The sequence below is a fragment of the Orcinus orca genome, chromosome 1, assembly GCF_937001465.1.
Source record: "Orcinus orca chromosome 1, mOrcOrc1.1, whole genome shotgun sequence".
NCBI classification, from domain to species: Eukaryota; Metazoa; Chordata; class Mammalia; order Artiodactyla; family Delphinidae; genus Orcinus; species Orcinus orca.
Window position 1 is genome coordinate 35,722,150 of NC_064559.1, and position 17,605 is coordinate 35,739,754.

Genomic DNA, 17,605 nt, shown 5'->3' on the forward strand with positions numbered 1-17,605 from the left:
TTTCCAGGCTGAACAGCTGGGGTGGGGGTGGGGCAGTGGATATTAGACAGGATACAGTTCCAGCCCCCCCTCCCCCCAGCCACAGCTGATGAAGTCATTACCTGGGGCAACAATGTTGACTTCCGGGAAGACAGACTGTATGGTCTGGCGGAGCAGCTGGTAGCCCAAGGCCTGATCATCAGAGGGGCTGACAGGCAGGGGGTCAAAGGCATTCAACACGTGGAACTGGATCCGGTCATCAGCCACAATGTCCTTGGCTAGTTTTAGGACCTTGAGGGGGGAAACAAAGGGAGTTCGATTTATTAATCTGCTATCCAAGTACTGTATGAATTTAAACAGTCTTGATTTCTCTCCAGCAAGGCAGAGCCCTGGAGTTTACAGAGGAGACTCATTTTGGCACTGGGACCTCAATTTCAGCCGACTGGTTGTAGGAGATAGAAGGGCTGGTCTTCCTGGAAATCTACAGCATGGTAGATTTAGGTTAAATGTTTGGGAGGTCGCCTTAACAGCCACGAGGCAGGTGGGGGATTGGAAAATCAGGAAATTGGGTCCTTTCCCTTGGGTTGAGAACCATGGGCTGGGTGAAAATGTAGAAGAGACAGCACAGTGGAAATCTCAACCATCTCGAGACAGGGGGATAGATGTGATGACCTCACTTCAGCCAGGGAGAGTCTCTGACGGATGGTGACAGAGTCATATACTTTCTTTCTTTCTTCTCTCTGGGCATCCCTGCTTCCTCTTTGAAACCGACTGCACTGGAGCCAGGAAGATGAGCTCAACAGACAAGAAGTCAGGAGTTGGGGGACTGGTATTCAAGTTTTCTCTCTGTGCCTCCTTTCCTCAGGAAGGAACCTGAGGAAGCTTCTAGAAAATTCAGTCTGAAATGACTAGAGCTGAACTCAGCAAAAGTCCTGGTCCCAGGCAGGATGTAGACCAGACCCTGAGGATCAGGTCCCGTGGAGCCATGTGGGAATGGACCAGGCAGCTGACTTAGGGTGGCCCCCCAAGCCCACTCAGCCACCCAGGGAAAGTCCCAGCAGTAGTCTCAACCCATCTGATCAGCAGTTGTTTTAGAACTGTCTCTGCCCTAGAAAGGGGAGTGTCTGTCTCACAGCTTGGGGGCATTATCTCAAGAGGACCACTTTTTAGGTCAGTGTCCCCTAGAAGCATGCTATGAGCTGAGTCTGGGAAGAAAATGAGGGTTCCTACTTCTGGCTTCGAAACCACCATTTAAAGCAAACCAAATTCCCTGCTGTTGGATTAGGGGTAGGAGCCAATTCACTTGTCAGAGCTTATTTTCACTCTAGCACTTATGTCCCTAATACTCTGCTACAAGAATTAATATATAGTCTGGATATATTCTTGACCCACTGGAAAGGTTCCTGAAGTCATCCCTAGAAGTGTCTGCTGCTCCCTGTCCCAACTCACTTTAAGGGTCCTGCCTCCAGAAATTGAAGACGGCACACAGATTGGACCACCCTCAATGAGCACAAGAGCCCAGGTTTCCCACCAGCTGTTAGGATAGGTCCTGACCCAAACACCTCATTTCTGTATTTCTAGTACGAAGAACATAAAAGGCATGCAATGAACGTTGGATACACACATTTTAAAAGATGTGAACCAATAGAAGTAACAATGGGAGTTGTCTCATTAAGGAGCTTTTGCCCAAGGTTTATCCAGTTGGTATTGCTGGGCTGGGTATCTGAACGTGGTCTGACTTCACCGGGATGATGCTTTACTGCTTCCAAAGTACCTACAGGTTGAGGTGGCGTGGAGCAGAGCCAGCAAGAGCGTGGTGTGCATTTAAGATGGATTCCTTTGTGGTATGAATTTTGAGCCAGAATTTGAAGGAAGGATATGAAACTGATGGAGAAGAGGCAAGAGGCAGTCTGAGCATGGAGAGGGGCATGTAAAAAACTGAGGAGTAACACCAAACTTTGTGCCACAGACAGCCACTTACTGCTGTGTGATGTTCGGCAAGCTGCTTAACCCCTGTGCCTCAGCTTGCTCATCTGTTAACAGGAGGATAATAGTAGCACCTACCTGGTAAGGTGGTTGTTACCACTACCGGAATATATGTAACGTGCTTAGGCTGGTTCCTGGCACTCCATGTATGGTAGCTGTTATTTGCCTGTTTAGAATGGAGGGACCACCCTGGGCAATAATCAGAGGCACAAGGATGGGACTAAGAGAAGGGACTCATCAATGGTAAGAGGGACCTCAAGGGTCACTGTAGAGCACATTGATCCCTCATTTCTCTGAGCTCTTTTCTATTTTATGCGAAGCTGTATTTTCCTCTCAAGTGAATGATGAATTCGTTGATAGCAAGACCAGCTTCTATCCTACTGAAAGGCTGTTCATTAGATCGTCTATGACAGGCTGTCATCAGCTTGTCCTTGAATATTTCCAGGGGCGGAAAGCTCACCGTCATGTGTTTTAATATATTCCACCTTTGAACAACCCTGTTATGAATGTCTTCCTAATAATGAACTGAGATATGGCTTCCTGTAGCATCTAACCTCCCCCCCACCTCTTTTTATTTATTTTTTAAATATTCTGTAGAGTCCACAGGATAAAATAGTACAAGACACATCAGCAGGATTTCATCTCTGTTGAGATTAGAGGCCTGTGCTCTTGCTGCCTGAATGCTGCCCCCAGGTCTTTGCTCCTTCTTGGGTTTCAGTTTGATCGCTTGCTTCCTGCTGTCTCTACCCACTAGCACCTAAGCCCCTTTAGAATGGGAATCTTGGCTTGTTCACCATTTTCCCAAGTGCTTGGAAGAATGTCTAGCCCATAGTGGCCACTCAATAAACACTTGGTGAATGAATCAGTGAAGGAAGAAAGGAATTTCCTGTAAAACACTCTAGATAGGTGGACATCCAGCCTCTGAGAAGCTCATTACCATCCAAGATGCCATACTCCAAAACTCTCCTTTAAGTGGGGGCTCCCTGAAGTATCTCCCAGTGGCCTTATTTCTACTCCCTGAGGCCCATGCAGAACAAACTTTCCTTTCTACATGGAAGCCTGTTACATTTCTGAAGGCGCTTGTTCCGCACAGATGGGTGCCGGAGACCTATCTACATCCACGACATGGGAGAGACCAGCTAAAGATGGAGGAAGAGGGCTCTGGGAGCCATTTATGTTTCCATCGGATCCAGCGCAAGGCTCTGCACCCTCGGCCCTCAGACCAGCAGGGAGTGTGCCTGATGCATGGAATTGGGGCACGAGGGAGAGGAGTGACCAGGACAAAGAGGTGCTGCGTGCTTTTGGGATGACAGGGGCTTTGCATTCCTCCCTGGGGCAGGTGAGCAGGATGGGCCTAAGGATTCCGGAGATTTCACGAGATAGGCCGGGAAGGAAGGCCACTGTGGCAGGGGACTGGAGAGGAGGGAAGAGTGCCAGAACCTGGGGAGATGAAAGCCCCAGCTGGTGGAAAACAGCCCGTGGAAAGGGCATGGAGTTGGAATGAGGATGGAAAAAAAACTGGTGGAAAGAAGCTCAGTGAGGGGAATTCAGTGATTTCCTGGTCCCATGAGTCCCCAGGGAGAGGACAAAGGTTGGCACTGGATGAAAAGCAGCAGAGCCCAGGGCTTACACTGTCCCAGATCCCTGCCAATGCTGGGTGACTCTGGGCTGGCTGTCAACTCATCCCCCCAACCCCTGCAATGAGGGGTGTGCCTCCCACCCTGTGTGAGGACACACAACATCCTCTGTAGGGAAGGCCCCAGGGAGAAAGGACCACAGAAGTCTAAATGTGGCAGACCCTCGATGACCTGACCCTTAACCTTGCTTAATCCTGGAACATATTATTCATCTGACAGTTGTTAGGTTGCTTTTTTTGATCCTTTTCAGAAGGATCAGATTTACCTTCGAAATTCTTTTTAGCTCAACCTGATGTTTAAATAAGCTAGCCTTTCCTACAGATGTCAAACATTCTGTGTATTTCTTTTCACCCTTTAGCTTTCAGTTCAAATATCACATCCTTAGGGAAGCCTTGCCTGACCCCACAGACAAGGTCTGGTTCCTTGTTATATTCTGTGATAGCACCCGGCCCCCTTTCCTCATAGCACTCATCACGGTTTGCAATTATACATTCATTTTTATGATTTTAAAGTTGATATTCATAGCAGAACATTGCAAGGCGCTGTCCGCAACCCTCTTCTCTCCAGACTTCACACACCCTTCCCACGGGATTTTATTGGCTGTAGAGGTTTCAATTAATAATACTCCAGCCTCTATCTCTAGTTCATTCTTTCTCTAGATCTGAGGTATTTATACTTGCCTATTAATATATTAGAAGCTTCTCAAATTTCTAAACCCTTTTATTTCTCTGTGAACTTGCTCTTCTTCCTGAATTCCCAATCTTGGTTAAAGGCATCAGCACCTGGCCAACTACCCAGGTTTAAAACCGTGGGGCCATCCTGCCTTTCACTCACCCCACATCCATTACACACAACCTGCTGAACCCAACCCTCACACCCACCTCTGGTGGGTACCTTCTTCACCCCATGACCACAGCCTTAGTTCAAACCTCTATACCCACTGCCTGAGACGTTGTAACAGCTTAACTGTTTCTTCTTACTCCAGGGCTTCCTCAGCATCACCACTAGCACTGTCTCCCTAAAAAAGAATCTGAGTCTATCACAGCCCTGTTTGAAGACCTCTGACAGTTCCCTTTTGTCCACAGATTAGAGCCCAAACTCCTCGGCATGGCATACAAGGCCTTGATCCCCAAACTACAACTCCATTTTCATCTTCCATTACTTCTCCCCCAAGTTATCCAACTCTTTAGACTTTATTTGTATTCTGAATGTCTTACTTCTAGCAAAGTCCTATTTGTCTTTAAGTCCCAGTTCAAATTTCTAGTGATCACAAAAGACTTTCTTGATCCTCAGAGGTAGCATCTGCCCCCTTCTGTGCACTGGTCCTGTGGTAATTTGTTCAGCCCTATTTGTTATAATCCAAGTATAGTGTAGTGGCTAAAAGCACAGACTCCGGAACTAGTGCTGGATGTATAATCCTGGGCATGTTATTTACCTCCTCTGTTTATCTGTGCCTCTGTTTTCCCTGTTAAATGAGGATAATATATTTCCTACTTCATAGAGTGGTTGTAGGGATTAAATGAGTACGTGTCTACCTGAGAACAGTGCCAAGAGCACAGAAAGTTCACTGCCTGTGTTTGCTACTATTGTTATCATTTCCTATTTGTCACTTATTATTATCATTCATCTCCCACCCCCAGACTCCAAGTTCCCCCAAGCCAGAGATCTCCTATCCCAGCCAAGCACCTGGCACATAGGAAGCCTTTGAAAAATCATTGAACAAATGAGAGCCTGGGCCAGCCCTGGGATTGCAGCTCCACCCCAGTCCCGACAGACACATCTCACTGATGCTGACTCAGTTGTCAGGAACACATGGTACGTACCTCCTGGACTGTCTGTGCAGGGTGAATTCGGAAGTTGACGGTGGCCTGGGCCACAGGGGGGATGACATTCACCTAGAGAGAGACCCACAAATCCTGGCTGAGCCGACCTCAAGCCCCCCACACCTGACCCCTGCCCAGGAAGTGCCAACTACCACCTGCAAGGGGAGAGGAAGCTGATTTGATTGAAAAATCCAAGGCTTAATTTTTTCAGTCAGCCCCTGTCTTCTCTGGGCCCTTGACATGTGTTCAACGCTAGAGGTGTGTCTCTGCTTCAGGCCAGACTTTCATGCTTCTTGGTCCTGGAGGGGGTCACAGAGAGATGCTCAGAGAAAGACTGCTTTCTCTGGGAGTGCACGGACACTTCTGCTTTGGCCCCATGCAGTGCCACAGGCAGTCTTCTGTGTGTGCTCTTTCCCAGGGCACCCAGGACATTTCTGCAGCGGTCAGCGTTAGTCCTTACTCAGGATAGGGCACCCAGAGCATCTGAGGCCGCATCATGGCCCTCAGGGGGTTGATCATGATAATGGTGGTGGTGACGGTGATGGTGATTTCCCACATCCAGCTGCAAAATTTGACTCTGTTCTCTGTTTGACCAGGAAAAATCCAAGACTAATTGGAGAAGAGAGTTAAGCTATGGAGGGAATTTTCCCCCAGAGCCCGCGAGAGAACAGATTCCCCAATTGCCTATCTTTCTTTGAACTGGTATCGTGCAAAAAAAGCACCAGGCTAGGGACAGGAGAACTGGCTGTTATAAATTAGCCATGTGATTTTGAATAATGACAACCTCTTTGTGTCTCTGTCTTTCAATTGGCAATTGGGGCAATAATCCTCTGTGAGGAGGACCCAATGGAATAACAAATGTGAAAGTATTCTGGACAGATAAAAACACCATTCAAATGCAAGGACACAGTACTGTTATTTTGGTGAACTCTCTAGGCAGCTGGTGAAGCCAGCTCGGGCCTGGCTGACACGCCAGACACACTCGGGCCTGGCTGACACACACAGTTACGTCAGGAGTGAATTCTGAGGCACCATTCACTTACACTCAACCCGGGCTGCACAGTACCAGGGCTCCACAAGGCCACACTGTATTCTAGGTGAATGGTGCTCCTTGAATGTGTGCTGGTGGTACTGGTAGAAATTGGAATGGTCTAACTCCTTTCCAGATTTCAGAAAGGCCTCAGCCCAGGCGAGCTAGCGTGGCTAGTTCAAACAGACAAGCCCCTTAGTGGCTGGTCCAACTGGAAGTAGACCAATTTGCTGAAAAGTAGTTCTTGGAAAAAAAATTATCAAAGTAGTGCTTCACCTGAAACTTATTTCTATAAAATGTAAACCTCGGGAGTTTCCTGGTGGTCCAGTGGTTAGGACTCTGCGCTCTCACTGCTGAGGGCCCGGGGTTTGATCCCTGGTCGGGGAACTAGGATCCCACAAGCCTCGCTGCGTGGCCAAAAAAAAAAGTAAACCTCATAGAATTTACGTTTGCAAAGGCCACCCAATATTTACTGTATTTTGGGGAATGACAGTGTATGTATTTTAAGTGTTATGTATATCACAAATGTTATAGATTTTTTAAATGGCAGGTGAGTTTCTCTCATTCAATTCAGGGTAACACTAGGGGAAAATATATTCATCATTCATTAAATTTGTGAGGTGAATAAATCTTCCAAAATATGAGGAAGAATAATAAAAATGTGGTAGGGAGGTTGGGAATCTTTAAGCCTATGTGACCAAAATGCTAAATTAATATATTACATGTTGAATGAGTATAGGTCACAAGAATTAACTCCCAAATAATGCCTCTTCACACCAGCGTAATGGTTGTTTTTTTGAAGGGGTACAGACCCAGAGAACCTGAGGGGGCCCCTGAAATGCACATATATGAAACTTGTCCAGCAATTTCACGGAGTTTGTAGACGTCAGCTTAGAATGCTTGCTCTTGAGGCTTACCCATCTGATGACACAGGACAGTTCAGCACTGGGCCTTCCTACTATTCAAATTGTAACCAGAGAAGGAAGGAGAAGCCAGGAGATAAAGCCAAAGGATGGAGGGGTGTGTGGGAGGAACCAGGTGGTGTTACCTTGACCCCTGCATTGAACATGGTGAGTGCCGTGGTGGTCCTGACCAGCGCATTGGTTATGTAACTCCTCTCCATCAACCTAAAGCAGAAGGACTAAGGTAAGACATTGTACAATGGAAAGAAAGAATGGGTTGTTGGACTACCCCTTTCCTGAACCTTGGAGATCTTTAAGACAAGGAGGGATGTCCTATGTACGAATTAGAGGTAGTGTCTGGTGGCTGAGGGATGGTTCGTCAGGCCCAGTTAAGCCAAAGAGAGGGGACTGGGAAGTGGGTAGGTTTGGGGTGGGGGATATGAGGGACAGAAAGATAAAACTTTACCTGCTTACAAGGGGCTGAAATAGCCACAGGTTGCTCAGGACTATGTTGGTCGGGAAGGGGAACTGAAAGAGAAAGCAGCAGGTCAGCAGGATTTCAGAGGGGTCAGCATAACAGGCTTACTGTTCTGGGGCCTGCATCTCTCCCTACTTTGGATCTGCCTTGAGGGCACTTGGCAGTAGCCTCAAGGATGAGTGGGAACCAGCTCCCTCAGGCTGCCCGGTGTTAGATCTCAGGTTCTCAGCCTGAGCACCAAGAGCCCCAAAGAACAAGCTGGATCCCCGCATCTTGGGCTCAGCCACAGGCTGGGAACAGGGGAGAATGGGCAGAGCACTGGTCAGCAGTAGGGCTCCTTTATTGCTCGAAAGGCAACTTCTCCGCCACCCTTTCTTCCTCTTCCACAGCTGACAAGGGGTCTGTGAGACTCCTGCTCATACCTCGTTTGCCAGCTGCTGCAATGCCATCTTGAACGGCCCGCCTCCAAACATGTTCGGCATTGGTGTCTGCTCCAGTCTGGAAGAGAAATGGAGCTCTCAAGACTCACTCAACTCAGTCTAAGACCAGCAGAGTCTGAAGAGAAGGAGAGAGATAGGAGGTTTCAACAGGCCTGGCCAGGAGGCCTCCCACTCACCTCCCCATCACCTCCACCAATCCAACCGTTCCAAGATCTCAAAGCACAAGTGGGGCTGTCCCTGTCTACCAAGCCCAAGGTAGGCACCCCCAGTCTCATTGCACCTACCACACTGCAGACAAATTATCAGTTTCTTCCACTAACTGTTGAGTTCCTAGAGGAAAGGGACTGTCTGTATGCCCATCACTGGGCACAAAGTCTTGAACATGGTAGATAGTTAAATATTTAACTGAATGAATATAATTCCTCTTCCTACTCTGCAAGAAAACCGGCCAGAGGTAAGCTCTGCTGTTATAGACCTGGACCCACAGCCAGCAGCCTTTATTTGCCTTAGTTATCTTGCCAGGGCAGTTGGAGAATTTAGACAGTTCTTTTCCAGCTTGTGAGCTCTAACTTCAGGCCTGGACTTTGGACTATTCCAGCTACCTAACCTAGCTTTTGTCTGCTGGCCCTTACTTGCCATAATGGATAGATCCTCTTCTGATGTCTAACCCACTGTCCTTCCCGCAGCCCCCACGGGGGCTTCTCAGCCCAGCTTCAGGACAAGAAGCTTAGCTTCCTCACACTCAAAGTGGGAAAATGCCAGGTCTTCCAGCCTGAGTCTGGCAAGGGAGCAGGGCCAGGAATTGCTTACCGGCTGACAGCAGCTGCGAGGATGCCAATGCTTGTTTCCTTTGGAGGAGCTGAAGAATGGCCTGGAGTCATGTTTACTTGCAGCATGAGGTCAATTGCACCCTTCTCGGAGACTGAAACCCTGTAGGAGAGGGTCAGAGAGGGCCCTCCTGACCTCCTCCCACCCTGAATGATCCCATAGGCCCCAGGCCCATCTGTGCAGTGTCTGGTGGGCCAGGAGGTCAGCTTCATGCTGCTTAACAAAATGTACTCTAGAGGAGGAAGGGAAAGGGAAGCCCAGACCTGGTCGAAGATCGGGGTGATTAAAGCAAGAGGAGTAAAATAAAGAGTTGTTTCTCATGGTCTAGAGACACCAGGCTGAGGTCAACTCTAATGGGGTGAGAACGCCTTCCAAGCTGGGGGCTGGGGTGCTTTACTCACATGGCAAAGGGCTTCTGGAGGGTGGGAATGAAACCATCCAAGATGAAGCTCCCCTCATCCACAATGAAGGCTAGCTGGATGCCCCTTGCCTGTAGGAGGGCTGAGATCTTCTGAGCCCCATTTACCCCTGATACCTGCAGACATTGAACCCAGAGCCACAGTCCTTCTCAGCCTGACCTCCAGAGGTAGCTCATAGAGACCCATTCAGCATAGCTGGCAGCTCCAGAGCCTCCCCACCCAGGCTTCTTCCTGGGGGGCAGGGCCCTTGACAATCCTGCCTCACAGAATCCTGGAGTGTCAGAGCTGGAAGGGCCCAATTCCCCTCATTTCACAAGGGAAGAGACTGGGACCCAGAGCGTGAAGTGATTTGCCCAGGGTCAAAGCAAGTGGCATCACTGGAAATAAAACACATTCGTTGATCTCCCTGTTATTTCTCTTCCCATCACACCAGTCCTTCTCTAGGCATATCTGATGGATTACGTGCCTGCCTCAGGTATTACCAGGGAGTCTGTTAAAAATTCAGATCTATGCATATCACTAAGTGAAAGAAGCCAATCTGAAAAGACTATATACTGTATAATTCCAACTATATAACATTCTAGAAAAGACAAAATTATAGAGACAGTAAAAAGATCAGTGGTTGCCAGGGTTTGGGGGAAGGAGAGAGGGATGAATTGGCAGAACACAGAGGCTTCTTAGGGCAGTGAAAATATGTATGACACCATAATGATACCATATATGTTATTACACATTTTTCCAAACCCATAGAATGTACAACACCAAGAGTGAACCCTAATGTAAACTATAGCTTTGGGTGATTATGATGTGTAGGTTCATCATTTGTAACTAACATACCACTCTGGTGGGGGATGTTGATATTGGCAGAGGCTGTGCATTTGTGCAAATAAGGGAAATCTCTGTATCTTCTCATTTCTGCTGTGAACCTAAAACTGCTCTTAAGAAAAAAAGTCTTGGGCTTCCCTGGTGGCGCAGTGGTTGAGGGTCCGCCTGCCGTTGCAGGGGGCGCGGGTTTGTGTCCTGGTCCGGGAGGATCCGCGTGCCGCGAAGCGGCTGGGCCCGTGGGCCGTGGCCACTGGGCCCGCGCAGCGGGAGAGGCCGCAGCAGTGGGGGGCCCACGTAACGCAAAAAAAAAAAAAAGTCTTTAAAAAACAACAAATTCGGATCTATGGCACAGAGCCCGGGCATCTGCATTTTGGTCAAAGTCCTTAGATATTTCTGGCGACAGATACACAGAGAAGTTGGCAAATTACCACGCCATATCCTGGAGACAGTGCAGCCGGGGAGCAAACCAGACCAGGGCGAAGCATACTCCCTCCCCCAATAGGGGACCCAGAGATAGGTATAGGATGAGGGGGTTCTACCTCCTCATCATGGCCCAGAGCGATGAAGAAAGATCTTCGGGGGACGTAGTTTCTGATCAGCAGAAGCTCCAAGGCCTGCAGGATTGCCTGGGGGACAGAAGGACAATGGAAGAGGAGAAAGGCTTATTCTCTAAGGTGTGGCACCAACGGGCATCAGAGACATTTGGCTGCTGGCAATAGGGCTGATGGGACTAGGATGTGATAGACTCTCTTTGGAGAGAACAAATTAAAATGGTCCCAGGGGATGGGATGTAGGGAAGCAGAGCTCTGCATGAAACTTTTACCACCTAGAGAAAAGCATAAATTTATCAGTGTCAGAGCTGAAAGGGTACCTGGGGATCATCTGCTCTAATCCCTATTTCACACTTGAGAAATCGGGGCCTAGGGAAGTAACAAACTGATGACTGGAACCGAGGTATCCTGAAGCCTAGGTTCTTTCTACCATAGCCTCCTGCCTCCCAGGGGTTAGCCAAGCACCCCCCTCCTGGGTTAATCTTTAGGACTCCAAGGCAGAGGGAACATAGCGTTTCAAGACCATAAGAGAGTTCTTGTTGTCCAGTGTGCCTCGACCATAGATGAAGCCATCACTCTCCAACCCAGAGAACGGGGGCACGTCCCAGCCCTCGTCAGGGGCAGGCACCACATCAATGTGAGCGAGGAGCATGTAGGGCTGCAGGCTGGGGTCCGAGCCTTGGACAGTGAACAGGTGGCTGTACTCTCCCACAGCTTCATGCTGGATAAAGCTGGTTTTGAACACAGTAGGAAAGACTAGAAGCAGAGAGATGAAAAGCAATGAGAGAAAGCCAGATTCAACAGTTGCTTTTGGTTTTCCTACCATTTGATTCTCCCTGCTTTTTTCTTTTCCCTTTAAAACATGCAGCCTCCTTTAGGAAGCCTTCTGGTACAAAGCCAGTCTGATTCCTGATTTGCCCAATCTCTGAAATACCTCTTCCCTATATTATAATGTGCTATTACTGTGTAATAACCTGCATATCAAGACCCCACCCTTATGACAGATAAGAGCTCAATATCTGGCTTGGTCTGACCTCTAATGTTGTCACAAATACATGTTACAGGATGACGGAGATGAAGACTGTGTTAAATTTTAAATATAATAGGCCCCAGTATCCAAATTACTTGGAACCAAACATGACCACTATATATATATTAAAAAATCAGAGATAGTTTTCTTTTACAAAATAATACTTTTAATGTTTGTGTTATATGGAGATAAAAGATTATTCTGTCTAGCATATGACCACAATTTTGTGTGCAGGTGTGGGTGTTCCCAGGGTCAACTATTCTGGTTATAGATAAGTATTAACACAGGCGGCCTTAGAAACATGGGAGAAAGAACTTTGATCTCCCTCTGGGCTGTGTTGGAAGAATCCATATATACCTCTGTGGATACCTAAAACCAACCAACCAAACAAAAACAAAGAATATGCTTTTTTCTTGTCAGCCAGCTTACCTAGTCTACTCTTACTGTACATTTCTTTCCTGATTTTTATCTCCTATTTAGTGAAGACTTTCAGCCTGCTGGATTGATCCCAGATCCACCCATCCCCAGAGTGTTAGAGAGGGGGCTACTTGCCGTGCCTTTGCCAGCCCCTCCCGCCTGAGACTTGAGGGGGGATGTTTTTTATTTGATTTAGGAAAGTGGCCTCACTACTTTCCATGAGCTTTTTCTATGGGAAGGGGGAGCTCCAAGTCTCCTTTTTTCCGTTGACCCATATTTCTTTAGCTCATGGGCAGTGGGGTAGGGGGAGAGGACTGATGTGATAGTTCAAAGCTGTCGACTGCCTAGAAGCTCAGAAACGTGTTAGTAATGAATCTGGAGTAGGGCTTGGGTAGGTGGGATGTGCACATGTGTGGGCTGTAGGTATGTGTATGGAGGTAGGAGTGGGAGGAGCATGGAGCATAGTTCTGGCAACTATGGGAGAAGGAATTCCTAGTCCTACCTTTTGATTAGATTATATGTATTGACTGACATATTTAGGGCAAAGATTGGGAGAGTTCAAACTCCAACCCAACAGCTATGTGCCTTGGTTCTTCAAAGGGCAAATCTATAGTCTCTACTCTGTGTCCACTCTAAGTCCTGGACTCTCCCTTCTATTGCTCCCCACTATGTACAAACTTTGGTCAAAAGAGGCCCATACAAATTAGGTTGCCCGTGGTCAGTCACAAATTAAACTTCTTTATCACTTCGTAAAAGCACCGTGTCTCCAGCGCTACCTCTCCTGCCCCTTGTGCACAGTTTGTGGCTGACCTTTATGAATGTATTCTCCAAACTGAGCCAGGGCTGTCGTGTTGAGCTCCTCGGGGCTGAAAGACACTGTTGGAATCTGGACGGCACCTATCAGAGTCAGAGATGGAAGATGATAACAACCATTGATTTTTCCACAGCCCTCTGTACATAAAAAGTTCTCTTGCATTCATTATCTTATGGTGGAGGGCAATACAATCCTTTGAGGTAGGCACTGTCGTTTTCCCTTATTCGAAACTGAGGAAACAAGCTTACAGGCGTTAGGTGAGCTGCTCAAGACCGTCCAGAAACAAGCAGTAGAACTGGGATTTAAACTCAAGTTCTTTGAATTTATTTAGGCTAATATGGTTCTTAAAGGAAAATAAAGTCCGAGATGGGATGGGGTGGGGGAGGTCAGACAGGAGTAGATTTTATATCCTGACCCTGAGTGGGAAGCTGCTATAAATTGCTTCTAAGGTCTCACTCTGCCTCTGAAGCCACCCTCCCTTCAATGAATCTAAGGAGCCCGCTGTCCTGGGTCCCTACGAGAATGAAGCTTTGTGTGCTTTTCTGTACAGAGAGTAGGCATATTCCTCTTAGACTGGCTCATCCAGAGTCTCACTGTTCTCTCAGCCAAGGCCAGCTTTTTGGGCACATGATGCCTGGGAAGGGGTGGATTTAGAAGCTCCCAAACAAGCTCTTCAGTCATAAACAATCTCATCCACTCTACCCGGAAGTCTCAGTTGCTGAGTTGCCACTAGGTTGATCCCTTGGTGAAGGCTTTACATTCTTAAAGAGTTCCACTATCAAATGCAAACAGCGGGGGGGGGGGGGGGGGGGGGGGGGAGGGGCGCAGAAACACATGGATCATGAAATTATTTGATTAGATGGCTGTCTGAAAACACTGGGAACAAAGGCACCCAGGGCAGCTTGATGTCAAGGGAGGGCCTCTGACTTCTGTACTCAGTTTTGCTAAGAGTCAACCCTGCGTCATAGCCTACCACATAGTTGGGGAAGCCAAGGTTCAAAAAGACTAAAACTGCCTACATGAGATGGAGAGGCAGACTCAAGTTCTGAACTCAGGTGTTTTGTCCCCTGCTCAGCATTCTAAGCCATGTTGCTATGAGGCCCCTTTTTTAGGTTCTAATCTAGCTTTTGCTTTCTTCTGTGCAGGGAGACTCTAGTGAGCTGCTTGCCCAATGCCCTTCAGAGAACTATTTATACTATGATGCTTTGGGAAAGCCCTGCTCTGCCTCCCAGGCCTATCGCTCCAGCACAAACACAATTTATATTTAACAATGAGGGCTAGCTTTTGCATCTGCTGGCACATGTTTACGTAGGCAGTTTCTTTTAATCCATCACTTAATGGAAGGGAAAAGACTGGCGTTAAGCCCAATGGTGAGGAAGGATCTCATTATACCACAGGATCTAGCACTCAACAGAAACTTTCTTCTTTTCTCCTGGAAAACGCAGATTGGGAAGGTAAATAAATTTTTAGCCTTGGTTTGCGGTCTAGGGGAGAGATGTCCTTTAGGAGAAGAAATTAGGAACATCTCACACCCCGGCAATACTTCCACACCTCTTTTTGGAGCCATCTAGAAACTACAGGCACTAGATGTTGTCACCCAGTGCTTACTCCAAGGTGCGGGGTGCTGGGGAAGATCATTTAACTGACCTAAACTTCAATTTCCCTTATCTGTAGATAAGATTCAGATTATTTAGTCTTAAGTGATTTAACAAGTGAAAACTCTCAAAGTTAAAAGCTGTTGTATTTTTTTTTTTTACTCATTACACATTTATTGTACATTTTCACAATCTGGATTTGCCACAGAACTGGGGGCATGGGGTGAGGGAAGGGGGGGCAGGGGATACTGGGATAATATGAGGGGTCTAGAACACAGCACCCTCACCCCCAGCATCTCTCCCTACCCTTTCACACCACAGCTTAGATCTCCCTACTCCCCCTCCACACAGAAACCTCGAGTGTGGGGGGAAGAGTTTAGGGGGTCCCCTCCAGTGTCAGGTTAAGGGACTGCACCCTCAGATCCCTAAAATTGTGCCATTTAAAAAGACGTTAGACCCTTCCTTTATCACTTCACCTAAGGAGGAGACCTGGAGAGGGGCAAGAATCCCCATCTTCCAGCAAGTCCTACATTGGCAGTGACCAGTACCCCCAGCCTGAATTCAAGGGGGCAGTCAGAGGAGCTGGGCAGTGATGGGGTAACACCCCCCAAATGAGGGAGGAGGGTATCCAGTCCAACCTCCAGCAGGGGTGGGGCCAGAGATTTCACGCAGGAGTTGGAGGGATTCTTTGCCCTGCCCCGTCCTCCCCAAGGCAGTGATGACCCCCTGACACACTGGCAGCCACCTCTTCCAAAAGAGATCAGATTGTGGCCAACCCCCGTGCTCCAGGCAAGCGGAGGTGGGGGTGGGGTAGTGTGGATAAGGGCAAAGTTGAAGCTTCCAGGGTAGGCTGGGAACGCTGGAGTCCCCAGAAGCCAGGTCTAGGAGAAGAATGGGCTCCCCAAGCCGGGCACGAGGTGCCGTGAATGGGGCCAGGGCTCGGCGGTGGGGCGTTGCGGAGCTCGAGCTCGAGTAGCCGACCTCTGTGGCGGCAGAAGGGAGTCGCGGGTTGGCCCGAGGAGACAGCGACCTATATATGAGAATAAGTGGTGAAGGGGACCCAGGTTCACCTTTCAGAGCCTCCTTCATTGCGACGCGCTCCTCTTGGCTGAACTGAGAAGGGATTCGCGGCGCCCTCTGATGCCCCTTGCCCTTGCCCCGCAGGCCCTTCGATCTGGAGACGGCGGCGATACCTAGCAGTAGCACAGCCGCCAGGGTCAGCAGGCAAACGTACGGCCGAGCCATGTTTCTCTCAATTCCTCGCTGCCAGTCGGCGGGCTGGAGTTTGGACCTAAATACCCAGCCGGCGATCTTCGGCCTGTCACTGCTCTAATTCCCGCAACTGCCTTAGTCTCACTCCATTCCCAGGGCTGGCCAATCATCCCTTGCCTGGAGATGCAGGACAACCAATCCACGGGACGGCCCCGCCCCAGGCCCGCAAGGCCTTTTGGGGGTTGTGGTTTCTCGCCCTGTAGCTCGTAGCGTAGGGTTCCAGGCAAGTTAGTGCAAGGTCTTGCCTGCACTTGATCTTCTGCTTTGAGATACTCGTAAATCCCTTTCTAGATGACAACAGACCAAATAAAAGGGGGAAAGGCAAATAAATGAACAAAGTTTATCAGACCTTTATCTACTTCTCGCTTCCTCTGAAGCTTAGGGCTTGACTACCATTCCCTTAGATTCCATTGAGGAAGCTCTGCACCCCCTGGCTTGATTTCATTTGAATTGGAACAATATTGCTCTGTCTATAGACATTGTTTTGAAGTATATTAGATGAGAGTGTTTGCGTCTGTTTAGGAATTCGCTGAAAGTGTTTTTGATATCAATGTTAACACTGCATTTTTGCAACTCCAGGCAAATACATTAAGACTGAAGGATTTTTTATTTTATTTTTTTTAACATCTTTATTAGAGTATAATTGCTTTACAATGGTGTGTTAGTTTCTGCTTTATAACAAAGTGAATCAGTTATACATATACATATGTCCCCATATCTCTTCCCTCTTGCATCTCCCTCCCTCCCACCCTTCCTATCCCACCCCTCTAGGTGGTCACAAAGCACCAAGCTGATCTCCCTGTGCTATGTGGCTGCTTCCCACTAGCTATCTACTTTATGTTTGGTAGTGTATATATGTCCATGCCACTCTCTCACTTTGTCCCAGCTTACCCTTCCCCCTCCCCGTATCCTCAAATCCATTCTCTAGTAGGTCTGCATCTTTATTCCCATCTTGCCCCTAGGTTCTTCTGACCATTTTGTATTTTTCTTTTTTTAGATTCCATATATATGTGTTAGCATATGGTATTTGTTTTTCTCTTTCTGACTTACTTCACTCTGTATGACAGTCTCTAGGTCCATCTATCTACTGCAAATAACTCAGTTTCGTTCCTTTATATGGCTGAGTAATATTCCATTGTATATACGTGCCACATCTTCTTTATCCATTCATCTGCTGGTGGACACTTAGGTTGCTTCCATGTTCTGGCTATTGTAAATAGTGCTGCAATGAACACAGTTGTGCATGACTCTTTTTGAATTGTGGTTTTCTCAGGGTATATGCCCAGGAGTGGGATTGCTGGGTCGTATGGTAGTTCTAGTTTTAGTTTTTTAAGGAACCTCCATACTGTTCTCCATAGTGGCTGTATCAATTTACATTCCCACCAACAGTGCAAGAGGGTTCCCTTTTCTCCACACCCTCTCCAGCATTTATTGTTTGTAGATTTTTTGATGATGGCCATTCTGACTGGTGTGAGATGATATCTCATTATAGTTTTGATTTGCATTTCTCTAATGATTAATGATGTTGAGCATTCTTTCATGTGTTTGTTGGCAATCTGTATATCTTCTTTAGAGAAAT

The 17,605-nt window shown here is 47.7% G+C and overlaps 1 protein-coding gene and 1 long non-coding RNA gene across 3 annotated transcripts in view; one reads left to right on the top strand and one right to left on the bottom strand.

Annotated features, from left to right (window-relative positions):
- Positions 1–16,132, bottom strand: part of PM20D1 (peptidase M20 domain containing 1) — a 32,743-nt gene extending 16,611 nt beyond the window's left edge. For both annotated transcript variants that reach the window (XM_033410593.2, XM_004282437.3), the window contains exons 1-11: positions 15,825–16,132; positions 13,156–13,242; positions 11,422–11,654; positions 10,887–10,973; positions 9,505–9,638; positions 9,086–9,205; positions 8,258–8,333; positions 7,824–7,885; positions 7,504–7,582; positions 5,426–5,497; positions 102–270 (exon numbers count right to left, since the gene is read on the bottom strand). In XM_033410593.2, coding sequence (XP_033266484.2) covers positions 102–270; positions 5,426–5,497; positions 7,504–7,582; positions 7,824–7,885; positions 8,258–8,333; positions 9,086–9,205; positions 9,505–9,638; positions 10,887–10,973; positions 11,422–11,654; positions 13,156–13,242; positions 15,825–15,999 — 1,294 coding nt within the window. In that variant the 5' untranslated portion in view covers positions 16,000–16,132. The remainder of the gene's footprint in view (positions 1–101; positions 271–5,425; positions 5,498–7,503; positions 7,583–7,823; positions 7,886–8,257; positions 8,334–9,085; positions 9,206–9,504; positions 9,639–10,886; positions 10,974–11,421; positions 11,655–13,155; positions 13,243–15,824) is intronic.
- LOC125960530 (uncharacterized) lies at positions 4,948–9,410 on the top strand. Its single transcript, XR_007470280.1, has 2 exons — positions 4,948–5,417; positions 8,225–9,410. It is a non-coding gene; the product is annotated as an uncharacterized LOC125960530 (long non-coding RNA).
- Positions 16,133–17,605: the final 1,473 nt, after the last annotated feature.